This window comes from Equus quagga, chromosome 3 (assembly GCF_021613505.1).
Source record: "Equus quagga isolate Etosha38 chromosome 3, UCLA_HA_Equagga_1.0, whole genome shotgun sequence".
NCBI lineage: Eukaryota > Metazoa > Chordata > Mammalia > Perissodactyla > Equidae > Equus > Equus quagga.
Genome location: NC_060269.1, coordinates 4,229,598 through 4,256,770, shown reverse-complemented (window position 1 = coordinate 4,256,770; position 27,173 = coordinate 4,229,598). Strand labels below are relative to the sequence as shown.

The 27,173-nt window shown below is 39.4% G+C and overlaps 1 protein-coding gene across 6 annotated transcripts in view; it reads left to right on the top strand.

Annotated features, from left to right (window-relative positions):
* Nucleotides 1-27,173, top strand: part of COL25A1 (collagen type XXV alpha 1 chain) — a 440,445-nt gene that overhangs the window by 297,517 nt on the left and 115,755 nt on the right. For all 6 annotated transcript variants that reach the window (XR_006887816.1, XR_006887815.1, XM_046655549.1 and 3 more), the window contains exons 8-10: nt 20,659-20,730; nt 21,430-21,537; nt 24,241-24,276. Coding sequence is in view for 4 of the 6 variants with exons in the window: in XM_046655549.1 (XP_046511505.1) it covers nt 20,659-20,730; nt 21,430-21,537; nt 24,241-24,276 (216 nt within the window). In the remaining 2 variants the exon portion in view is untranslated. The remainder of the gene's footprint in view (nt 1-20,658; nt 20,731-21,429; nt 21,538-24,240; nt 24,277-27,173) is intronic.

The window sequence follows — 27,173 nt, the reverse complement described above, 5'->3', positions numbered from 1 at the left end:
CCATTTTGCAAAGTGAAGGCAAGATTTCATTGTCCACACTTTTGTCCTGATTGCTTATATCACCTGCAATATTCTTCTTTTTACTTTTTTTCGTGATATGTGTATCTGGATATATATCTTACAATATTTTCAAGCTAATATGCACCATTTCACATTTCTCTTGAAAATGAATGGAATGAAAGAGAATCTGTATATATTTAATATCATTCCATTTATATTTCTTTTGTTTGAATTTTTACAAATGCTGCTCTCTGTAAAATATATTCTAAATAATTAAAGAGTTCTTTGGGTGCTGGCCCAGTGAACGAGCGGTTAAGTTCGCATGCTCCACTTCAGCAGCCCAGGGTTTCACTGGTTCAGATCCTGGGCGCTGACCTAGCACCGCTTGTCAGGCCACTTTGAGGCAGCATCCCACATGCCACAAATAGAAGGACCCACAACTAAGATACACAACTATGTACTGAGGGGATTTGGGGAGAAAAAAGCACACACACAAAAAAGAAGATTAGCAACAGTTGTTAGCTCAAGTGCCAGTCTTTAAAAAAAAAAAAAGAATTCTTTGATATATGAATGATCTTCTCTCAAACACAAAACTATACAGAGGGTTTTACTCTTTTTGTCTCATATTTAAGCAAGTTAATTTTCACTTGAGTTCAAACACGAGTCTTATGTTTATTAACCCATACAATAAGGAGCCATGATTCACTTTAATGCCTGCTACTGAAGCATATAGTAAAATGTGGAGGGAAAGATAATTTGGGGTTGGTGACTTTCAATATCATATAAGGAAGAGAAAGTAAGCCTTTAGGTAAATATATTAAAATCTGTATTTGAAATGGACAAAAAAAATCGAACATACGATTGTTGGTAGTATCTATGAATAACAAGCACATTGCAAAGAGGAAATACAGCCTTTTATAAGCAATTTACACTAATAACATCCAACACAATTACCAACATTCTTTTTCCATCACTCCCGAATGCAGAATTATAGTTGCAACAAAAGTGTTAATGAAGTGGATTAGCCAAGTAGAAATCAAGAAAATATGAAATAGCAGATTTTTAATGGTACATCAGGATTTCCAGAAGGGACTAGAATGCAAGACTGTATTTTTGATTTTTCCCCTCAGAATGGGTGGAATAATGGCTTCTGCACTGACAGAGCATGTTCAGAGAGAACAGTTCCTGTAGGTCTGAATGAGATGGGTCTCTGGAAAGTCATTTAGTGCCAGACAGCAGCATCCTTTCATAAGCATACCTGCACTAATGTGTCCAGCAGCTCCTTGGAGCAGACACAGCCTGTAAATCACAAGTGGCAAACAGGACTGGCTTTGTAGGAAAAGGATGTCAGTTGCAAGGTCCTACTTCAAACTTCAATTCTATAGCGACTTTGGAGGCAGTCGGGGAGCTTTGATTACAATCTCTTAGAAGTCAGTTAAATTTTGTTTGAAAAATGTTGATATTCAGAGAAACCCTTATGACCACTAGTATTTTTTATTAGCACAAATAAACTTTTAAATGATTTAACACAAAAATAATAATAAAAGTAATAAGAGTAATAGTAATAATGTAACACTATTGCTTTCATAGTTCCACATACCAAGAAAGCTCCTGGGCATTCTGATCATGCTTTGTTAGTTTTTGAGTCTAGCATGAATCTGTTGATAAAGGAGCCTTAGTGATGGAACAAGTGGTATCAAAACCCTCCAGTGTAGCATTTGAAACATCAAAGAACTAATAACATGGGACAGTCTTTCCAGGATAGGAACTTTAGTTAGCTACAGGCCTGAAGGAATTCATTAGAATTAAAATTAAGATGGGAAATGATGGTGAGTAAGCAAGAGGAGAGAGAAATTGGCGTGGCAGAGTGTGAGAGCAGCTCTGGCTTAAAGCCCGTATGAGCTGGTGTGAACTCGCAGGAACTAACTATACCCCTAGGAAGTGCAAGGGAACAGCAGGTGGTAATTCCGGCCTCATTCACCATGTCTTCAAAAGAACGTCAGCCTGAACGTTCTGAGTTTATTGGCAAGTGAGAAAAAAGGCTGAAGGAGATGCCACCAAATTCTTAATTGTGAAAACATCCCATTGTTTTTAAAAATACCTTTATTCTTTGGGCCTTTCATCAGGCTTATTTTTAGAAGCTGAGTTAATCTGTTTATCTAAACTATTAAAATTATGGCCCAGCCTTGAATATCTCGCGCAAGCATTCACCCCATCATGACAGAGGAGGTCATAGCTTTGTGAGATTTCCGGAGTTGCTGCAGGGAAATTCTTCCACTGGTGAAGTAGGAAGTGGGGAATGAAGGACGTGACTGAGGGAGCCCTGCCCAAATACGGAACACAGCAGAGAATCGTCTAAAACACGCCTCATTCTAGGTTGCATGTGCTGTGTGATTTTGTCTTTTCCAAGGTTTACAAGTCGTTTCTCATGTTAAGAATTATCAAACCCTTGCCTTTTACACAACCAATCATTTAAAATATTATACTGTATTCATTCTGTCTGTAGGTGTTTTTACATATATCGGTTTTCACAAACAGGAATTATTCTATCTATAGGGATATTTTATATACATATATATTCTTGTGAATATTTACCTAAAATTGCTGTCGCCTATGCTATCTTTATGAAATAGAATTCTCCGTGAGTGTAGAGTGTTATTCACACATACAGTGTGAGCCTACTCTTGTTTATACTCTCATTCCTATTAAGAGAGGATAGGCAGGGCCTGGCCCCATGACCAAGTGGTTAAAGTTCCACACGCTCCACTTGAGTGACTCAGGTTCACGGGATCAGATCCTGGGTGTAGACCTACACCGCTCACTAGCCATGCTGTGGAGGTGTCCCATGTACAAAATAGGAAGATTGGCAACAGATGTTAGCTCAGGACAAATCTTCCTCAGCCAAAAAAAAAAAAAAGAAAGAAAGAAAAAGAAGGAAAGGATAGGCAAATATTCAAAGCAATCTGTGAAGGGTTTTTTAGATTAAATTAATATATCTTACTTAACTGTTTTTTTAAAAAGCATCTTTCTGTTCAGTGTGGCATTTCAGAATTGCTTAAAGAGAATGTAAATTAACTTTTAATCATTTGTGCTTAATTTTTCTTCATGTTAGCCTGCAAGAAAAACCATTCTCCATAGTTCCTTGCAAAGTTAGATGGAAGTGATCACTGTGACAGTTCTTGACCATCACTTTGAAGGTTGGCTCCTTCTTTGCAGTAGAGTCCACTGACTGAGCTTTTTTGCGATAACCTTTGAGGGACAAATGCTTGCCTTGTCTTGAATTTCAGGGAAGAGGTTGAGACCAAGTTCAGAACTCAGTTGCCTTTTCTTAGCTATCTTATTTCTCTATATTTCTTAGTGGTTGAGGAAGTCAGAGTTCCTAGAATGCCAGCACCAAAATTTTCTTTTAAGGATGTAAATTTTTGGTATGAAAGGGACTCCAACATGTTCCTTGCGTTTGACATAAGTTATAGCAGCACCTTGTAATTTTCCAGCCTTGATTTTTCCCTACTCTCAGTTATCTTTATCCTACTGAATTGTTCTTTGAAAAGGTAAACATTGGGAAGATTGTAAATCATTAGTCTAGTTTTGTTAGATGTTTTGAAAATCACAAACTATTTTGTCTTTATTAGTATGGCTGATATCCATAATACGGCAAAAAGCTGCTAGTTATAATTTCACCATTTTTAATGATTTTTTTGCATTTCTTTGATATTGTGTCATTGTTTAAAGAATGTATAACCTATACGACAATCACTATAATTTTGATGATGAAAACAATAGTAAGGAACATTGTACCTTTTAATAATGTTATTCTTTCTCTGCCAAGTAGATAACTACTATGTTTATATTAAAACCTTCACCCCCTACACACACCACTTTCATTTTCTGGCAAAGATAAACATACGTTTTTTTCTCTTTGACAATGTGAAGTTTCTAAAGATTCTTCAATGTTAGGAAATTCTAGACCATAACATTATAAAGCCCTTCTTTATAAAGCCATTTTTGTTACTTTTTTTGCTCAATACAAAATTCCTTTTCAGTCTTACAAGCTTTTGTTTAGTAGTCATTCACAATTATTCAGTAATATTGTAAAAGGAAATTAATTTTGAGGAGTTACAGGAAGAAGGGACTGTCTGCAGATCTAGTAGACATTTTGGATTTGTCCAGAAAATTAATGTAGAGATTTACAGCTTCACCCTTCATTTTACCCTTTTAGGCAGAAAAGTCAAACAAAATCGAAATGGAGAAAGCTTGCTGTGTCACTGGTGCAGTGCTGGATGTTAGTGCTGTAACTCTATACGGATCTGTGGTATTACTTCCACTTTGGAGCCCCGTTGTTCTAATAAAATGTGTCAGAGAAGAATGCAAAGTTTGAGTCATGGTATCTACCCAGAATTTTATGTAGTAACTGTTATGACTCCTCAGGACTTTTAGAATGTGTCGAATGAAATGGCATGTGCCAACAGGGTTGTCGTTTGAGAAGCTGTCACAACTTATACGGGATTTCTTTTTAGGGGAGAGAGGAACACCCTTGCTGGTAGTGGGGGAAAGGAATTCAATGTCTTTATTTTTCCTTATTTTTGAAATATATACACTGTTTTGCGCAATCTTCCCTCTATGTTTTGAATTAATAATTCTTATGAGGCAGATTTCAGGCTACAAACTGGTAGCCTGTGGACCAGATTCTGGTAGTAGATAAATTTTATTTGATTTTCCCAAATTAGTTGCTAACATTTTAATATTGGGCAATTTCATAAAAAATCTTATTTTTTATTCCTCTTGGAAACTTGGAAGATCTGGCACCACTGAGTACACATTCTGCTCTAATTGCGGTTGGCTGGAGCTGAATGGAGTCTGTCCACTTTAGATGGAGCATGCATTCTGCATTGCACACAGGGACACCCAGCCCATCTCATTTATTTATGTATGTACACAGTCCCTGTTGGCTTTGGAGTTTGCAATGCCTGAATTAGATATTAAGATGATTTTGCTTCTGATTTTATGATGACAAAGCCCATCAAAATATGCACACATACAGGTTTCAAAACAAGTAATGACGGATCATTTATTTTCTAGGAAGAAGTCTGCATTATTGCCTTTAATTTAATTTATATACCGTTCGTTTTTAAATTACATAGAACTCTTCTTACATTGGTGGTTGTCAATCTATGGTGATAGGTTTTTTTTATTGGCATACCAAGTCTGTTCAAGGGTTAAAATTAGTACTAGTTCAAACTTGGTAGTTTTTTATCAAGATGCCAATATGGTTTATGCTGTCTTTAAGAATTTTGTTGAAATATGAATTGTAGAATAATAGAATTTTTTAAAGTTACCTCATTTATATATATAGAATAGAACAGTAATTAAATAACATGCAGGTAATGTTAAAATGATGAATTTTAGCCCTTTAGTTTTATATGTTTAAAATAAGAAGCAACACAGACTTTGAAGACTTGCACTTCAGAGTCACTCTTTGAGGAAAAATACAGTCCCAAATTTCAGAATTTCCGCTAGATTTTTCTTCAAAAGATATATGTTGGTTTATGCCTTAAGATGATATAGCTTAGACGTCTGTATTGCTTGTAGCTGAAGTTCATAGATATTTAGAATCATGATATAAATTTAGTTTAGTTGCATATTTTTTGTTGGACTCAAATAATTTGCTTTATAATACTTGTCAGTATACTTCGAGGAACATTCATATTTTAAGGCGCTGTATATGTTTTCTGCGTTTTTGTTGCTCTGATTGTATAGTTAGATTAATGGAAACATTTCTCCTTATAAAGATTTCTAACAGAATTGCGCTGATGGGGCACCAATAAAAATAAGTTCATAAATTGTTTGGAATTGCCCTCAATAGCTATACTGACAAATCTTAAGAAAAAGAACTAATTTGAGTCAGTATTATTTGATCCTTTTTTCTCTGTGTTCTTATTGATATAAAAATAAATTGAAGGGCTGGCCTGGTTGCATAGTGGTTGGGTTCATGCTCTCCACTTCAGCTGCCCAGGGTTTGCAGGTTTGGATCCTAGGCATGGACCTACACACTGCTCATCAAGCCTTGCTATGGGGGCATCCCACATGCAGGACAGAGGAAGACTAGCACAGATGGTAGCTCAGGGCCACACTTCCTAATAAATAAATAAATAGAAACCTGATTTCTCTGAGTGCAAGAAATACAGAATCTGAGGCTGTAGTCTAAAGGATTGAAAAAAGATGGCATAAAAAGGATCCTATAAGGTAGACTATATTTCCTTTTATGGAAAAGAGTTGTATACATTTGAAACATTTTTTTTCTTATAGTGTTTTTAATTGTTGGATAATATAGGAATGAAAAAAATGGCTTTTTGTTAGAGTTATAAATCTTTTAGCAATGCCAGAAAGGGTTTCTAGATAAATCTTGATTCTCCTGTTTTCAAAGGAGGTGAGAGGGAACATAATATAGGAGGGAGAATTCACTTGCTGCTCCATCAAATTTTCTCTTATAATTGCACAATAGACCCATTTCATAGCCAGCCGATTGCCTGTAAACTCATATACTATATCCCAAGCTTACGGTTCTTGAGTTTTATTCAAACACCGCCACTGGCAATGAGCTCACTATCTTTCGAATCAGACTAATAATTAGAGATAATTCTAGTAATTTAATCATTCATTCAGCAAATATTGATGGTTCCTTCTTTTGAGTCAACATCTGCTCTTCTCCACTCCTATACCTTTGATCTAGTCCCCCCTTCTGAGCTAATTCCTCTTCCACGTGACAACCTTTCACTGGTTTTATAGGAACGCTGAATAAAGCTCAAGGTTAGAATGAACCTCACAGCCCTTTTAGTCCAAACCCTCGTTTACGCCATCCCTCAACAAGTAATGGCCCGACATCAGCCTGGCTCCCTTGTGGTGGTGGTGAGGCCCTACCTGCAGTTCTGAGCCTGTTCAAAGGAGCTCTCATGCCCTGTCTCATCTCCTGCTCTGACCCAGCCCTTCATCCATTCCTCCTAGGACACTTCTGTGTTTTCTTACACTCCTGGTTGTTCTCTGCGTATGTTCCTGTCTGTCTGTGTCCTCCTTAAAGGATAACGCCCAGAAGTTAAACACATTAATTCTGGTGTAGCCTGGACTAAAGGGGACAAAACCTACCTGCTTATGTTTTGGTTTCTGTTAACATAGCCTGGAATTAGATTAGCTTTAAACAATGTTGGCAGTCATATATATTGATGTCTAAGTTTATTATCGACTTAAATTCTCAAATCGTTTTTCTCACTGTCGCTAACCCTCCACTCCTCAGCTGTGTATCTATAGAGCTTGGTTATTGGATCTGAACACTGTCCCTTACTGTTATTCTCTTATTACTAGAACACTCTATCTTGTTGCAGTCCTCTCTGGGGTCTGATTCTGCCATCCGACAAATATTACATTTCTTCTTCTGTCCCATTGTCTGGAGACTTGAGACAGAGACATAGAAACGGATATACATGTAGAGAAATCATTTCCAGACCCAGAGTTTGAGAAGACTAATCTAACTCATCGATACAAATGTTGAATGGATCAGGACTGAGAATGTGAACTCCGTGGCCAGTAAAGCAGTCTTACCTGGGTAAATTTTTCAACCAGTTATAAAGCCACTATTTTTGTTGGCTTTCGGTTCAGGATTCTCAGATTTAGTATCTAAGGATATATACAAAACCTTGACATACCTGCTGCTGTAATCTGGTTATATATGTACATCCATCTACTCGTAACCCTTTTTGAAAATGAAACAAAGGTAGTATTTTTAAACCACACCTTTTTGGGCAAATTTTCACCAACGCTCCTTTTAATAATCTATTCTGGTCTTGACTTACGTTAATAAAATATTACCAATCTGTCTATATTTTGCAGGATTTATCTTCTTCTCTGCTTTATCTTCTATTACTTCTCCTGCTTTCCACAGTTCCTGAAAAATGATCAGAATGGTTTAAGTTTTTTGGCAAGCTCTCAGTATTTTGAAATTCATTTCTTCAGGCCAAGACAGGCTAAAAAAGTCATTTCTTCAGAATAATTTAAATTCCCAAAGTTTTCACTTATAGTTTCTTCACTTTTCTTAGCATGTTACACTACCATTATTTGTTTCAATTTTTAATCCAATATCTATATTTTTTTTTTCTGTTGGACAGAACTAGAAGCTAAATAGGAACTGGCTGCTATTGCTTTCTTGTGTCAACTATTAATATTTTACTCTCAGCTGACTGGAGGGGAAATGAAGGCCTATTCTTTTATTCTTCTTCTCTTTCTTGTTCTAACTGGAAATGCTCTTCTTGCTCTTTGTATCTTCTCCGCAACCCACTAGGCCCTTAGTGGCCCTGATACAGATCTTAGTGTTCTAGCTGCTCTCCTATATTAATCCTTAGTCTGACTTTCATCCCCTTTTTCCTTTCCTCTTTTACAGTTAATTATGACCGTCATAACAGAGGAAATCCTACAAAGAATAGGAGAGTGGAAGGGAAATTAAGGGCCTAAAAATTCAAAAATTGGATAATGATTCCCTGTACAACAGTTGACTGCCAGCTTCTTTGAAAATATTCTTTTTCTTAGTCACATTTTTTCATGCTATTTTCCCAATGTTTAATAATTTCCCCAAACATTTCACAAGCCAAGAAACATGGACAATTGTACTATTAATGTTTACGAAGCTTTATCTCAACTGTGTGTGATGTTGTGAAGCTTCATCCCAGACCTGGGAAATGATGAATTATTCTTCCTCACCTTTATGTTCCATAATTGCCAATATCCCATGTCACACAAGGAGAAAGGTTGACAGTGCCTTATGTATAAATAAGTAATTCCATTTCAATAAGGACATGATAAGCATACAGCTCATAATGTTTTAGCCACATATGGGAATCATAAGCGTTGCAGCTGATGAGGTGGTAGAACCAGTTACTTAGCTGAGTACACCAGATGCCACCTGGCTTTTAAAACGTAAACTCTGTTCCTTCTGGGTGCTGAAATTAGAGATCCATTGAAGATAAAAATAAGACCTATGATCTGCGTTTGTGCTTCGGAACCTGGACTATTGCTTTTAGATCTTTTAAGACATCAGAGAAATAGTTTTTCTTGGTCTGACTTATGTATAATACCATCACTTCATGTGTTCAAACACAGAACACAATTATTCACTGTTGGTTTTGTTTCTTTTTTATTTACTGGTAAATAAGGCAAGCATTTCATTTAATGTTTACTAAGTTAAAAGACCATGTTACAGTTTGAATTAATTCTTGGAATCGTAGGAAGAAACAAATCTTGCTTCTGTTATATGTGGCAAGTGCCTTTGATAAATGGAATATTAAGTACATTTAAATAGAGAATTGATCCTATCAGAAATTGCAGCTGCACCTTATTTTGAGCCCTCATTTTCAGTAACTTTCAAGACAAGTTAATCTTTACTTTTGACATTTTGGGCTGGCTTATTATCATTTAAATGTTTGAAATTTGGAGGTATGAAAGGAAATTTGAGGGGAAAAAAGAGTTCGAATATTATCAGTGTAGATATTTCAAAAAAATTGTGCAAATAAATATCACTTTTAAAAATTAAATATAATAAATATTATAGTATGTTACAACTTAATATGAAAATTATAGTGCATTTCATTAAATACCATCATCATCAACCACAGCCAGGAAATTAAGACCAAAACGTCAAAATTCATATTATGATTTCTAACATTCATATCATTATAAAGTTTAGATTTAGCGTCACAGAAGTCAGGAAATTCTGTTCTGAGATTCCCAGAGAAACCATAACTCTCACATTCCTTATGACAGCCTCTTTCATTAGGAGCTGAAATCATGGGACCCATCACTATGGGGTACAACACTTCCTTTTCAAAAAGGAATGGCACCTTGTTCTGTTCTTCCTGCAAGAGGTCCTGTGTCACAGTCATGTTTTGAAGCTTGAATGACTTAAGAACCAGTGCTCTGAATTACGCCATGTGATTGAGGCAATGAGAACTTGTAGCCCGTTCTTCAAATGTTAATACAACAAAGCAAAGTTCCTTCAATGGGCTGACGGTATTATTTCCTTTCTGAAGCAAAGCCTTCTACAGTGTGTTATTTCTCATTCAACACTCAAAAGCACTATATAGAGATCTTTAGCTGGTGGTCTGGGGGCCAAATCCTCCCCTCAAATGTATTTTTGTTTGGACTATAAAATGTTTTAAAGTAAATTTGAATTGGTAGCAAATGTTTACAATCTGAAGTATTCATTGAACACGCCTTGGATCTCTGGCTTCTCTGGAAGCAGGTGAAGATGTAGCAGCACTGGGTTGACCTCTCCTGTGGCAACATCTGTTGTCTTCATTGTTTTCTTTTAGCCCCAGCTTGCCTCCGATTCCACCAAGTCTCCCCACTTCCTTTTGTCTTAAACCTGCTCCCTTACTTATGTTATCTGCCTGGTCCTTATAGTCATTGGAGTCTACTCCATATGCACATGTGACATCAAATATAATTATGGGATGTTCAAATGTGTCCTCAATTGCAATCGATATTTTAGACCAGTAGGGAAACATGCACATTTCCAGGCTTTCAAGCCACACACTGTTTTAGTTTCTGTGTAATTGAACTGTCCCTGGGAAAACACTAAAAGTTCAGGAGTGGACCAAAGGGAGATGTTGGAGCACGGGACCAGTTCGCTAGTGGAGGAAGCCCCCTGGAAGTACTACTCCAAGTAACACTACTCTCCGGTGAACGCCTCCAAGGACTCTATCATCTTTTTGTTGCTGAGGTCACTTTTGAAGACGTCCATTATCCCAGAGGGCTATCAGGCATTTGCTGTGGGCTCACATTTATTTATTGGGGCGGGGGGAGGGTTGAACCTCAGAGGTGGAGTAGGAACTACAAGGGTAACTGTCCACTGTTATAGCTGAGCCCCTTGGGACTCTCACCACTCCTTAGAGGCTGGCTTCCAGCCATTACCTCCTCCATGGGAAGAAGAAAATAGGCTGCCATCCAGGGCTCCTGCCCAAGGAATTTGAGAGTCAACTCAACCTAATACCATAGAAAGGAAGTTTAGCAAATACCCATTAAGCCAGACACTAAAGAGAGTTTCTAGGAAACAACAGGACACTTTTGCTTTCTCCCCCAGAATGAAGAATGCAAAAAAGTGGAATTTTTCTCCCAAGCTACTGGATAAATGCTTCTTTTCCCTTCAGTAATAAGGTGCCTTGTCAGCTAATGTATCCCCTGTTTTCTTGGCACTGTTCTTTCCTGATGCATGCTGTGCCTTCTCTCCCAGACGTAGACTGGTTCCTTTCAGAAAATGGATAGACTGTACTCAAGTTGAGGTGAGCCTTTGATGTGGCAACCGCAACTAGAAGGCACCCTTGGCTTTATAGAAGTGTAGATGCAAAATATTACTCTGTTGCACACTCTCATGATACGGTAGCATCTTAGAGGGAAGAGTCCTTGAGAATTAAAAGACTATTAGTTTGGGCTCTGGAATTCAAAATTTGTATTTCCAATGCAAATTGCATTATATTCAGATGGGTGGAATTAAAGCTTGCTTTTGCATTATTTATTTTTTTAAAGGGGGAAGTGTTAGGCAAATTATTATGCAGTGTTTGATAACCAAATTGATATTCTAAACAAGACTTCTGGAGTTTGTTTTTTTTTAATTTCCTAAAAGAACAAAATTTTCACAGGTCTTTTTTTGCATTGACTTGCAAAACGTGTGATAATTATAATGTGCTTATTTGTTCATTAAAGCAATTAATTAAAAGATGTATACTAGAAGACAATTGGTCAAACCAGTTCTGATCACTGTATAAAACTGAAATCGTAGAAGTAAATTTATTTTGAATTACTACAAACTGGTGTCAATTATAATGTACAATTCAGATTGCTATATATTTAGACAGGGTATTTGCCAGACTAGCCTATATTAACAAGTTTTATTGTCCAAAAGTAAATTCATTGCCTTAACTTCAAAACGTACTACTCTTTTTATGATCTTTAATTCTGTTAAAGGGATCTTTGTCATGAACTTTGGAACAAGCTCACAATCCCTTCTTGAAACCCTCCGAGTCGAACGTGTTTCAGAATTTAGTTTTCAGGCATTGGGAAGTTAGTATTCTTCACACACCGCATGTTGTCCGACTCCTGGGAGAGGCCTGAGGCGCCCTGTAATCAAACCATCAATTTCTGCCATGAAACATGCATGTTCTCACTAGGAAGGATTATTAGTGACCATAAATAGCCTCGCATCTGTTCAAATAAGTTTTTGCCACCAAATGAGTCTGCCGTAAACTTAGGAAAACCTTGAGTTAAACTTATGAAGAAATATTTCATTTTCAGGGACTTTGGAATCGCAGATAAGAGAACATAGACTATATCTTGACTTCTAATAGAGTGTTGGTAATTTTGCCCGAGTTGTCTTCCTCAAACCCACATGTGGCATGGCACCCTCATTGTATAAACGTCTTCACGTCTTCCCACTACTTCCCCTTTTAAGCTCCCTTGAAGACCCCCCTCATCTATACCCTATCAACTTTCCCCGGCTCTTCCCTAGAAAACTTGAGCTCCACCCCAAACAAACTGCACTTACCAGCAATCCCCGAATATACCTTCCACGTCTTTGCTCACTGTACTTCAGACTGGAACACCTTCTTCCAGAGGCCCCAAGTCCACGCCCCACCTCAAATACCGTTGTCCTGAATAGCCTCCTCACCCATCTCAAATCCCACCTTTATAGGAGCCTTACTCCATTCCCCGGTCAGAATGTGCTCAAATAGCATACTGCCTGTCCTTCCAATTATAGCGCTAATTTAGTGTGTTTTCCATTTGAATTGACATCCATGTGATAACCCCCCACCCCCCACCACTAGATTTAAACTCCTACAGCTTCTTTCATTGTACTTGGCATATGGCGTACATTTAAGAGACGTCTGTTAGATGAAAGAATGAATGTCTTAGTTAATCTCTCCCGCTCTCATCGATCTGAACTCCCACAGGAATCCTTCACCCTGTAGTTGCTGCCATTACCCTATCCTAATCTCCCCCAAATGGAGAACAGAGTCTGAGCTCAAGGGAGTACCTGGAACAGGACCTAATCTTTGTATTATGAGTGTCGATACAGTATGGCTTTGGAAAAGGAAAATACATTTTCTCTTTGGTTCCAGTATTCGTCTAGATGATACTCTCAGGAAGGAAAGGTGGCAGTGCCCTTTGAGAGTGCCAGGCACCAGGGGCCTACAGGGCCAGTGCGTTGTGCAGGGCTCCACTTAAATATCCCATCCTTGGGGAAGTCCTCCCTGACCAGCTGACCTGGCTCAGGTCTCCATTCTGTGCACTCTCACAGCTTTTGTTTGGTTAACAGTCATCATATTCAGTTCCGGGGTGTGATTCTGAATCCAAAAACTCAGGTGAGTAAGAAATATGACTTACTTTACTTTTCTGTAACAATTTGATTTCTGAATCTGAGCCTCCATTCTGCTGAGCTGACATAAAAACCAAACATCAGTCTTCTTGAGATTTTCCTTACCACCCTTTCCTCCTCCTTTTGAACTGATTCACACTGCCAGGGTCTTATAGCACAAAAGGTTTGGGGTGGGAATGGAGAGGCACCTGGTCCGCAGGCATCCGTCTGCATGGCGTGCTGAGCTGCACGGCCCTGCAGATGCAGTGTGTTGTAGCCACATCTATGGGGCATGGGGAACTTCCTGCTCTTTCTGTGCCATGCTTCAGACAGGGGGGTCTTATGCAAGGCTACCCATGGTCCTGTGCACCTAGACACGTCACGGGGCTGTATTCCTTATGGTATTGTTGAGTTCCTGAAGTGCTGCTGGGAAGCAGAGCGTAGGCTGCCTCTCCTCTGGGGTCCACAGATCTCCTTCCTGTTTTCAGTATGGGGGAGTGTCTTCCTAGATAGTTTCGGTTTCTAGAAATGTTGGTAGACAAGTTTTGTTTTCCACCCTGCCTCCTCATACCTCTTCTGAGGCAACAGCAGATGGCCCACTAAGAGCTTGATTGAGGGGCAAAGAAAATGACAAAACAGAAGAGGAAAGAGCATAGATAAATATATCCAAAGAGATCCCAGCCCACATTTGCAATTGTTTGTTTAACGTCTGCCTTTCTTGGTCATACGGTAAGCTCCATGAAGCCTGGGTCAGGCTTTGTAATCTCAATGTCCAAATATTGCCTTGTTTGTAGTAGGATCTTATTAATGCTTCTTGATAAATGAATGAATAAATGGGAGTGAAATTCAGAGCCAGTGAGGGATTTGTGGAAAGAATAGCGGCTAAAAGGGTAGACTTGGGAGCCGCTGGCCAGGGCGTGAACTTGGGTTCTGCGGCTTACAGTTAGGTGGGCAAACCCAACCTCGTTGTGCCTCAGCTTCCTCATCTGTCAAATGGTTGTTGCGAGGAGTAAAAGAGTTAATACTCCCAAAGCTCTTAGAATAATACCTGGTGCCTAGTGTGTATCGTATGAATGTTGACCACTGTCATTACCATCATCATCGTTATTTATTGTCTTTATTGTTATTAAGAAACACGAAGACAGGACTTCTCTTAATGTCCACTTAGAGAGAACAGCTCTGATCCAACGATAGTGAAGTTGATATAAATCAAATTGATACAATTTTGTTTTTGTACCATCTCCCAGACCATGAGGCTGTTCTCTTTTTCTCGCCTGTGTCCGGTGTCTATGCTTCTCTGGTTCCCTCAAGGCAGGACAGTGCTTCCTCAGGAATCCTACCTCTTGTCATGGGATCTCATCTTTGTTGGCCTTTCTTAGCTGTCTGTCATTGGGAAACACTACAAGAACCCCGAGAATCCCTTATGAGATCACGCATAACAAATAGAGCCTTCCCCAGTTGGTAGTTCAGTCATTTTTTCTTATTCTTCATACTCTCCAGTGTTGAAGATCTGCCATCTTTCTGCTTATTATTCCATAAGCCTGCACTTCCAGGAAGCAATCTTTTCTAGTCATTATGTGTTCTGATTTGCAAAGACTCCAGTGCTCGTGTTATTCGGTTGTTCAAAGGATTCCCTTAGCTATTTAGCTTCGTGTAGCTGACTTTCTGTTGAGACAGATTATACCATCTCCTGCAATATGGAATGATTTAGCAGCAAGTTTCTTTCTCTTAATCTCTTTTCTTTCCTTATTTAGCCTTGTAACAGTTCCTGCTGTTAAACTAAAGTTATTCTTTTACCTAAATATTTTTGCATTCTATTAAAATATTTCCCCATCTGGTCTCTCTTAGCTAGAAGTCATTTTATCTACTTCTAGGAATATTCGTCTTTACGTATGCCACACACATACCCTGCTATAGTGGCTGCATTGTAATGCATGATAGCTTTTGGGCAAACAGAATCCTGATGTTATTTACATTATGGAGAAACTCAGGGATTTTCATTTCTCAGCATAACGCATATTTTTTCTTCCAATATGATTTGCTATGGGGGGGAGGGGAGTCCCTTGACCACCTTTAAAATTAAAATAATTGTTTATTTTTTCCTCCGTACCTCTGCAATCTCAGGTATACTGCCTTGTGCTTATCAGTGAGCATCCATTGTCAGTGACCTTGGCCATTGTTAGCTTCTAAATGACCTCTAGGTTTAAGAGTGAGTGGAGGGATTCAGTTCATGTGCAGTTCAGTTTATGTGCAATAATACAGCACAATTAATGATGCAGTTTTCATTAATGAGTCACTTCGAGTCATTTTCCTGTTTTGAATTTTTGTGGAATGAGTTAGCATTCCTTCTGCTTCTACAACCTCTTTTATTAATTCTCTTTGTAGTTGCCTCTCCCTCTGCTCATCCCTTAAATCAAAGTCTTTCCAAGGGTTCTTTCCTAGGTCTGCTCCCTCTACAGCCTCCCTACGTGACTTCAGGCAGCCCATGACATGATTCCCACCTCTCTCCTGACTTTTTTTTTTCTTTTGGTGAGGAAGATTGGCCCTGAGCTAACATCTGTGCCAGTCTTCCTCTACTTTGTATGTGGGACACCACCACAGCATGGCTTGACTAGCAGTGTGTAGGTCCATGCCCAGGATCTGAACCACAAACCCTGGGCCACTGAAGCGGAGCACACGAACCTAACTACTACACCACAGGGCCGGCCCTCTCCTGACTATTTTATATGCATATCTGACTGCTGCCCTAGGCTGTCCGTAGACACCTCAAATTCAGCAAGTCTCCAAGCGAATTCATCATCCATAACCACTGATCCACTCTCTTCTAGTGTTTCCTCCATCTTCCGTTTCTCTAGCTAGAGACCTAGGACCATCCTCTGCTCCTCTTTCTCCCTTCTGTTCTCAGCTAAGCTACAAGTACTGGGAATCTTACCTCCTCAGTATCGCTCGAAACTGGATCTGTCCCTCCTCTAGTTGGAGGACACAATCCCTCAGTAGACTACTGTAATGTTTTCCTAACTGGTCTGTCTGCGGTTTTCCTCTGCTCTGCCAGCCCCATCCACTCTTTCGCCTGGTTCCTCACACCTGGCCTTGGGTGCACATTGATTTCCTTTGTGGCCCTTCTACCTCTTCATCATAACAGTTGTCACTCTGCATGATTACTGCCTGCTTATTTTCCCCTGTTTCCCCACTAGACATTAAACTCTGTGAGCTTGGGTGCAAGGCCTTGCACAGTGAACACTGCACAGCAGGCCCTCAAAAAATACTTCTTAAACATTGTTGAATGGTAGTCAATTTTTAAGCCTTCTAATATTTAAACTATAAAAAAGTAGAAAGAAATTATAAACACGTAAATTGCATGATGACAAGGGCGGGAATTAGAAGTTCTGGATTAACTTCTGGCTCTATCATTGCCTTATACAATACTTCTGACAAAAAAAAATTTTCTCACTATAATGTAACCACATAACACTCACCAGTACTGAGTATGTAGTAAAAATGATAATAGCATCCTGAACTTATGGCTTCAAAGTGGTTAGAAGCATTTCTTATGAAATATTTATTTGTTCGACATCCCTTTGGGATAGGCTTGCGTCCTTCCTTCTAGAACGTAAAGAAGGAAGATGTAGCTCCTCCTGGGACGGTGACAAACCCCGGTCCTGAGATGTTTACCTGCTTCCCAGAAAGTCAGGAGGATTCTTGAAGTGGTCTGAGTGTGTTCTCAGGAGGAAAATGGGTTGTGCAAGGTAGTTTTACACTCATACCTCCAATTTCTTAAGAATTCAAAATATTTGGGAGTGAAAATTGTACAAATTATTTCAGCTTATTCCTGCGCTCTTCCTCCGAGTTTTTCTGGAGACATATTTTTTTTTCCCCCACACCCACTCAAACCATCTGTGTACCAGGCAAGTTTTCCAAAGTGTAAAACCCAGTGAAATATGTCCATTCCATTTAATTAGAAAGGACTATGACTAATGATACTGTGGGAAAAAAATGGCATAGTTAATGAAAAAGTGCATTCTGTGTGAGCAGCTAGGGAAGCCTAGCAGTTATGACCACGCAAGGCCACGCCTGCCTGCAGGAAGTAGAGAGTCCAGTCAGTGTCTACCTATGGTCTGGAGCTTTCCCCGTGAGACGGGGTTCTCTACCACCGCCAAAGGGTAAAATTCCTAAAAATATGCTCAAAGTTTGCCTTCTACCCCATAATATGACAATGTTTGCTTTACATAAAAATGTTTCAAATTATTTACTGTTAATTAAAATTGCCTCTTAAGGAAGGTGTACCATATTTATTATTGCCTTTAAACGCTCACCCAGGACACTGGCTTGCACCCTTCAAGCTTTCTCCCAGTTTGAAAAGCATGGATCCCAGGGTATTTGAGCCCAGGCCATGGGATTTTTGTTAGAATTTAAGCGAATTCTTTCGTGTGTCCCCTGCCTACATTGCTATGTATAAACTCCTGACGTCCTGTGACTAGTTCACTCTTGAAGTCTTTAAAATGTAGCTCTAAGCACCTAATGGGGAGCATGTCCAGGTTTATGATGATTGAGGAATATAAAGTCAGCTTCCTTAAGTAGAGATTTTCAGCTTGAAGAAAAGGATCTGTCCGAGGTGAGAATTACCTGTCTACTTCCGGCTTCAGATCTCATTAACTCTGGACAACAAGCCAAGAAGTTGCAGAACTTGATGCTTTTTGTGAGCATTTAGAGGATATGATCAAACAGCAAGCGGGTCATGCTCAGACATGAGTACAAGAAGTGACTTATTTATACATTTGTATTTCAAAACATTTCTAAAGCCTACCATGTGTGCTGTTAAAAGGTTTTTAATTTTAAATTATTTTTGTTAGATAACCCTGTTTAAAGTGACATTATGATTTATCACCACTAATCGAGATGCTGATCCCTTATAGGCTTCTTGTTTGTATCTGTTTTTGTTCTTTGTTACATAAATATGAGGTTTATATATAAAATTCTGACTATGTAATATAGGGCTAATGAGTCACAGATGGAAAGATGCTGGCACATTACCATCTAATAACATTTTAAACTCATATTCCATAGTGAAACAAAAGCAAATTGTACACATCTGTTTTCCAACTTGTAGCGTTTCTGAATTTGTGTCGAGTCTGTGTTTAAAGGACTTTTACTCAGGGAGAAGAAAAAGAGGATACAGGTCACCTCGAAACTACCCAGCCACTTCATAGCCTTATCAGAAAGGATTTGGCAGAATGGATGAGATTTCCTCTGCTTTGTTTCCTGAGAAGCCCAGCTCTAAAGAATGAGAACAAAGGCGTTAGGGCTGAAGAGATGTCTTCATAGTACAAACACAATTTTATTGGCTCCCTTAAAAAGAAAAATATTCCCTAATAAGGCAGAAGTAAGGGAGAAAAATATACCAAGACCAATAAAATTAAAAAACTAGAACCTTTCTGGCCTTACTAAAAACATCCTCACGACAGATTTGGGGGGGGGGCTGGGGGGGAAGGAAGGAGGTGGGGCACCCACGAAGCCTGCAGACACTGAGGCCGGTGGTTGTATGGCTTGGGGGCTGTTTGTTTTATTTGCATGGTAAACATGTTCTGTGTGAAAAAAAAGCACTGGAATAAAAGGCTCCAATGCCACATGTTGTTGGAAAAGAAATAGAAGAAAGGCAAAATTTCTCTCTCAGCCCGACCCGAATGATAGCGCCTGGGAGGGCGCATCAGTGCAGGCGGGTGAAGCAGGCGCCTCTGAAACGCCCCTCCCCCATTCTCCTTCGTTAAAGACTCCAAAACCCCTTTTCTGCTTCAAGGGGTTGTGTGAACTGTCAAGTTCTTTTGGAAAAGTTACGTGACAGAAGTAATTACTGCAGAGTGTGACCATAAATCCCTCTGACATGAAATACGCATGTTATAAGAGACAGATTTCCATCCACCACCTGGGAAACAGGAAAGCCCTGAGCATCATCATGTGATTGGAGAGAGAAATTTTGATATGTGGGTGGTAAGGCTCTAGTGGTGGGGTGTGCTGGTTTATTCTGAGGAATACTTCTGATCTCACTGCAAAATTCTGTTCACTGTTGTCTGATAAAGAGTTAATACCCGTATTGTATGTCCTGAGTTGTAAACAGCATTTCAATAGACGGGAGTTACAGTGCTGTTTTCATAACGGCGTCTGCAGCCATCTCCATCTTGTACTAACATTTTGTGTGTAAGATTCCAGAAATGTTAAGGGGGTACGCACAGATCCCCGTGTCCCTGCCACACGGGGCAGTTACCGAGAGTTCACAATCAACCCTTCCCTCTAAGGAATGGTTTGCCTGGGGGCCTCGTGTGTCTGATTTTGCTTACAGTGTGTCACCAAGGCCAGACATAGAGCTGGGAGAGGGTGGCATTTGTACCGCTTGTTTTGTGTGTCTTCAGTGAGATGTCTGTGTGACGTTTGTGTCGTGTTGTTTTGGTGCTGTGCCACGTCCATAGGGCCTGCCAGGCTTCCCCACAGTCGCCGCTCTGCACAGTAATCAGATCCTCACCGTCAAGGTTTGTGGTTGGCACCCATGCCTGCTCAGCCGGGCCGGCAGTCAGCCTAAGAGTGAGCACCAACGCGAAACTGCCTTGTCGGGTCCAGTTGCTTCCTGTCCTCATACAACTGAAGTTGCTGGGTCCTTGGGAGCCCACCTATATCAGTGAGGTCAAACGTATATTAAGAAGGAGAATCTTGAGCATGTGTTGAGGTAGAGCTGGGACCATGAAGAGAGGCGGGGTGACTGTCTAGGGCTGCACCACACCTCGGTGGTTTAATTTGCACGCATCCAATGCTCTGGGATATTTTCCAGTCGATTACATCATCCTGCACACTCTGGACTTTGGGCATTAACATGGCAGCCGCGTTCATGCCACCTTACGCTGGTTGACGAGTCTGACGGAAACTGAACTGGCACTTTGTCTGCGGACTCTCTGCTCAGAGGGCAGGATGCAGGGTGGCACGAGCTGACCTGCTCCTTTAACAGACACATTAAAACGCCCAACGCCCACAGCAAAATGATGGGATACAAAAAAGCCTCACTTCTAACTAAAAATCTGGTCTCACCATCCCATTTCAGGGTTCTGTTTCTTTCAGGAGAGCCAGAGGGTCTGACGTCAGACACAAGTACCAGTTCTATTTTGATTAATGGTCATTATAAGTCTAATGTGTATATCTCTATTTCTTTCTTGGGGCCTTCTGATGTCTATTCTTCAACTCTCTCATCTCTGAACTTCAACCTTTGACCTCACCTGACTGATCAGATGGTGTTTCCTAAAATCAATCATGGGTTTCTCTCTGCTGATCAGCAGCTCATTAAACGCCGCCTGATTAAGGTAGTGCTCGTTCTTGCTTGAGTCGGATGTCTTCTGTTCGTTCCGTTATTACTCTGTGTACTGTTACTTTACCATTTACCTCTCAGGGGTGGGGCGGGCGTGGGGGTGGGGAGGGGGGGTGTTTATTTGGAAATATCCTAGAATACAGTTATGTTTAGTGAGCTGCATTTGTTTGAAATGTCTGTGAAAGTACCAAAATAAGAAGATATGGAAAACCTATTTTTTTCTTAATTAAAAAAAAAGAAAGTTTAAATTATACCCAGTAACAGATCCAGTTTCTAAGCTCTCTGGCTTTGGTGATTTATAAATTATTAGACAGTTGGACAACAGCCTTGTACATTTAATTTTATAGGTTATGAAAAATTAAACACATTTGTCCGACTACAAATGCAGCCATTTATTAAACAAGGTGAACATCACTGAGGCAGCATTGTCGTAGGTGAAGGGAGGCAAAATGTTTACTCCAGCTCTGAGTGTAGTGATCACATACATGGTTTCCAAGAGCCGCCTCAGCCAGCATGAATATTTATTGGCTCCCTGCTGGCAGGCAAATTGCCTACAGGCTCTGTGTTTCTGGTTGTTCTGGTTCTCTTCATAGTTTAAATGTGGATTAGATAATACAAATTTAAGGTGTTGAAAAGAAGACCTGAGTCTTTATCTTTTGTGGTCATTGTTGGTCTCTTCCCCTCTCCACTGTAGGGTGACCAAGGGCAGGCTGGCCCTCCAGGACCTCCAGGCCCTCCAGGCCCAAGAGGGCCTCCTGGGGACACTGGGAAAGACGGCCCCCGTGGAATGCCAGGAGTGCCCGTGAGTTGCTTTTTGGATCAGTTGTTCTCACAGGTTTTGTTCCGTTTATGGACTGGGAATTGGGATGGAGTGGGGTGGGGTGGGGGCTGCAGGGTTGGGGGGTCAAGTGAGTGGAGTGGGCTCAGGGAAGTGGCATGATGGGAAAGTCCCCAGGCAGAGAGGCACTGCCAGCAGGATCCTGCTTTACCGCTCAGTCCACCGGGGCATCCACGCAAACCACAGAGAGACGGAAGACTGTGACTGAGCTGGCTTCCAGGTGAGGCCCGAGACGTCTGTGCCTGGGGCGCCTGACGGAGCGAGCACCAGCGCCTTCCGCTTAATGGAAGACTAGCGGGAAAATTATAATGATAACAAAATGATAATGAAAACTAAAGTGACAACATTTTCCAAAGGATCAATAACAGACAACCAAGTCCTGCGTGATGTATGGAAAGTAAAGGAGGTACATCCTCCTAATATTTAATCCCCTGTAATAACTTGACAAAAAAATTGCTAATAAAACAGTAAGATTCACGGGTAAGACATCAGTGGATGTGGTTTGAATATCATTTGTCCTTGGATGTGAAGCTTGTTGATAGAAACGACTTAAAACCGATCTTGATACTTAGATCTAAACATTTAGTCATTAAGATGGGTCAGGTGTCAGTGATAGAGAAGTACAGGAGAGTCCATAAATGGTTAGGTTTGAGAGAGGCAACCCAGCAATTTTCAGAAATACATGGAAAATGGTAAAAAATTTTATACCTATATTATGACTTTAGCACTTGAAGTTCAGGTTTATTGCTGAAGCAAATTATTTATTTATTTAATGTATTGTTTTAACTTAAATTATTTTCATTAGTGTTTTTGTAGTATAAAAGTAATAATGAGAGGGCCGACCCAGTGGCGTAGTGGTTAAGTTCGGCGTGCTCCACTTTGGTGGCCCTGGTCCGCAGGTCCAGATCATGGGCACAGACCTACAGCACTCACCAAGCCATGCTGTGGCAGTGACCCACATACAAAATAGAGGAAGGCTGGCACAGATGTTAGCTCAGGGCCACTCCTCTTCAAACAAAAAGAGGAAGATTGGCAACAGGTGTTAGCTCAGAGCCAATCTTCCTAACCAAACAAACAAAATAAAGTAATAGTGAAAATATTTATCCACAAAGGAGAAAATTTGGCATTTAATGACAAACAACAAGAAAAATATAAAAATCAGCCATAGTCCTTAATGTTTTCATGTATTTCATTTTTATATTCATATATATTTTTTGAGTGACTCACTCTGTAAGAATAAGGGTACTTTAAAACACTTCTGACACAAGCTTCTTGTAAGTCCCATTTCCCCTTCTGAAAGCTGCTGTAAACATATCATATGAAATTAGGAGTTGACTTTCAACATATGATCTGCTGGTTGTTAGGATTGCTTTCACGGAACCATCAAAGGTAGTGGTTTCTTCCTAAAACTTTCTTCTAATTTTGCCTTTTCTCAGGATAATACCCCAAAAGACAGAGCCCAGCTTTAGGGATAGTTAAAGCTCTCAAATTGATTGTTTGTTACCAACAGAGATATAATGAGTGTCTCTTCAAATAAGAAGAGTAGTTAAAGCCATTTTGATGGTAAAAAGTTAGACCAGTGGACATTGTATCCTCTACAGAAAATTCAAGCTATAAATTACTTTTAAGAAACAGAGATAAAGGTTAAGGTATGACAAACTGTAAACCATCCAAATATTATGTCATCTTTTAAATGAATATAGTTTATTTAAGTAAGAAATGGAGCTTTTTACACAAAGGTTCATGAATATCTTTTTAATTCCACAAATATAATTTGGACTGGATTTATAGTCTCAGAGTTTACTTGTATATACTATCATAACCACTAGAAAAAGATTTTATTAAAAAATACTTAATTTTAAAGTCCAGCAACATCTATATATATTGGCATTACAAGCACTGTTTTTCCAAAAAATATCTATAGCCAATGACTGTCTTTATAATAATATGACAATAGAACACGACAATGAATTCTATATGAATCTGAGTATTAGGAAATGATGATAGTAGTATAAGATGCCAGAACTTTCCCCGTCAATGTTATTAAAATGTCTTACTTTAGCTATCATTACTCCAGGAGGACCAAAATTCAAAATCAATCTATGCTCGTTTTATTACCTCATTTCTGCACTAAGAGCAGTGGTCTCTGTGTCCTATATATGGAAGTTCTGAATTCTCACTGAGTGGACTATGTGGTCATCTTTATGTCCTCATAAACGACATAATAAATAAAACGTTACTGTAATTACGATTAAATATTTTTCTGGGACCATTTATTGATTTAAATCATGCCTACTAGTTTGGTGTTTTGTTTTGTTTTGCTGTGCTTAAACAGCGGAAATTCTTTGCTTCACAGTTCTGGAGGCTAGAAGTCTGAGATCAAGGTGTTGGCACAGTTTTATTTAGAATACATCTTTGGCGTAATTCTTAAATCTCTGCCGTAATCTAGACTCATGTTATTAAATCCCAAAATGTTTATAAAATGCATTTAAAGAAAGAATATTGGCTCTCTTTTAATTGCATTGTGTTTGCATTCATTTGCTTAGCCTGAAAAGTATATATTTGACATTCATGAACCCCAGTGGATATTGTGAAAAAGAAAAAAAAGATTGAAATTGGTTTTTAATGTTTATAGCGGTAATAAAATTATCACTATTCTTTCTCAAGGGTGAACCAGGGAAACCAGGAGAACAAGGCTTGATGGCAAGTATCTCAATTTATCATTTCTATACTAAAAATAGTGGAGGGCCAAGTTGTGCAGAACTGTGGTCAAGATTATGTGTAACAAGTGTATCTGTGATATGACCTATAACAGGAAGAGTGGAAATTAGTGAAAGTTAAAAAGTAGTATGGCCTAGCCATTACATGGTAAGGATGACAAGACAACACGTCTACAGAACTGACACAGGAGAAAAAGAGAGGGAGAGTCCTGGTCGGGGGAGAGACAGAGAGACGCTGAGGAAGGTCAGAGGAGAGAATTTGCTTTAAGTAGCTCTGCTATAAGGGAGATTAAATTCAGGTGTCTGCCTATTAGCTTAAACAGAAATGAGTTTTCAAAGGAACCAGGTGTGACCGACTGTCAATCAGTGTAGCAAACCTTCCTCAGTGATTCAAGTTTTTCTTTTGTTGAAGGACTCCACTCAGAGAGAAACAGTTGTGTGTTCTTGGTCTCTGTCATTAAAAAAGATCATGAAATGATTCCACATGGACTTGCCCATGGACATGCAGGTCCAAGTTCCACACGATTTATCCTTTGCCAGTGAAGGAAGAGTTGGTGCAGCTTGCTGAGCCCTGAGGAGTAGAATCCTTCAACCTACCTCTCCCTGTCTCTTCCTCCGTCTCTGGAGCAGCTTTTCTGACCTATTTTATGACATGAGCAATCTTGGGGAGCCCAGGGTGATGTTCCAATAACCCAAATTCCAGAGGACAGCTATGTCTCACGCTCGTCCTGGATGCAGTGAACACAAGCTTCATCATGTCCATTCGACATAATGTGACATGCGGCATGCAGGTGTTCAGGGTATAAAGAGTATTTTTAAAAAATAGAGGTCCTAGTGAAACTAATGCACAGGAACACCATAGTTGATCAGGAATTAGAACAAATGTGTGAATGGGTTAAAGGTCAAAGTCTTCTTCCTGCACGGGATGCCTTCAACAGCCCTCCTGGGGGAAACTCACAAGGCTGTGGTCCTAGCTGTAGTGTAGCTGCCTTCGAAACATCACTGGTGAAATGGAAGCAGGCTGGGATGGAATCTGACCCACTGCCTGGAAATTCTCTGTTGCTGACCTATAAAATCAAGATAGATATTTGATGTAGATAATTTTGGGGAGGGGGGACTGTAATGGATTCTTTTTAAGAAGAAGAAACTGGAAGAAAACAACAGAAGACCACCTGTATAATTAAACAAAACATTTGTCATCAGTGGCAACTCTGCGTACAAGTTCAGAATTAGCTCTCAGGGTCACAGGGTCACAGGAGGGGAAGGATTCTTGGAAAACGACAATATAAATTTTGAAATTGCTTTAAGCAGTTGAATGCACCTGTAGTTTCTATCCTGGATAATGGTCAAAACAGGTTCCTCCCATAATTCTTCCCTTGAAGGTGCTTGGGATGCTCAGGAGCCCTCCTTCGCCTCCAGGTTCGCACAGCCTGCTCGGGCTTTCGTCATTGCCAGTGGCTTTCTGCCCCGATGCCCTGTGCAGCATCCTAGTATACAAGGTCTGAGATAAAAATGAATACTTTAAGAATTATCTTATCTTCCTTAAATTCATGTATACTCTCTAGAATATACTACGTGAATATTAATTTCATCCCATTTCCCTGAAATTCCTAGTTCAATGTCATTGGATATAAATTCCCACCCAGCCCTAAGTGGCTCTGATTTCCCAGTTCATGTAGCACCTTTTCAGATGAAGATGATGCTGCATACGTTCTCTATAAACTTTTTCTTTTCTATTTAACCCTTCAGATTTAATTCATATCCTTGTTTAAAAAGTGCGGCTAAGAGACTTAAGTGAAATCACAAATGTTCAAAGGATATGTGTAAAGTAATGATCTTCTAAAGTGCACTGTACTGGTTTTAAATAAGCAAAATCCTTTACTGAAAGAAAACTTTTATAATATATATAAAAGGAAGTAGACAAATCGTAAGTGTCATCTCAGTGACTTTTCACTGTGAACGTAACCATGAACCGCAAACCTGATCAAGAAATAGAACCGTGATCATATTCTGGAAAACCCCCTGCACCCCCCAGTCACCATCCTCCTCTTCCCAAAGTTCACCACTATTCTGACTTCTGCCAGTATAGACCCATGTAGCCTGCAATTGAATTTTGTGTTAATAGAATCATGCAGTATGTACACGTTTGTGTCTGGCTTCTTTCGTACAACATTATATTTGTGAGCTCATCCACCTCTGTCTTAATAGCCTTCACAGCTGGTTGAAAAAAGAATTAAGAGGAAGAACCTTACTTCCTTGACTACCCGTTAAAACGACATCACTCAAATAGCAGTAAATGAATGAATAGTCTGTCTGACCTTGGGCAAGTCACTTAACCTCTCAATTTCTCATCTGTAAAGAAAGGATAATAATACTCCTCTGCCTCCCTTACAAGGTTGCCAGAGACAAATGCAATAAATTAGGAGAAAGTGCTTTAAAATATGTAATGAACTATATGAGTATGTTATTATTATTATCACTGATTTGTTCCCTCTAGAGTAAATTACAGGTGAGCGTGGATTTCTATACCAGATGTATTCCTGTAAAGTTCTATATGAATCAGATTTTCATAAATCAACATAACTTAAATGTGCTGGGGAATTTTGCTATTTAAAGCAAGCCTATTCGGAGTCCTTTTGTAAAGCAATATAATCCCCTAATTCTTCTTCCCAGCAAACTGAATTTTTATATCTTATGTTTGCTTAAAGTGAAATGTTTCTATGTTTTAAAAACTATCATTTTTAAAAACTACTATTTTTGTTTGTTAACTTAAGTAGCACCTGTATATTTTAATACATCTCAAAGGGAGAAGAGAATACTAGAAATATAATAGTGGCTTTCATGAGGAGAAAAATTTCCTTAGAATTTTTCTTTTTTGTT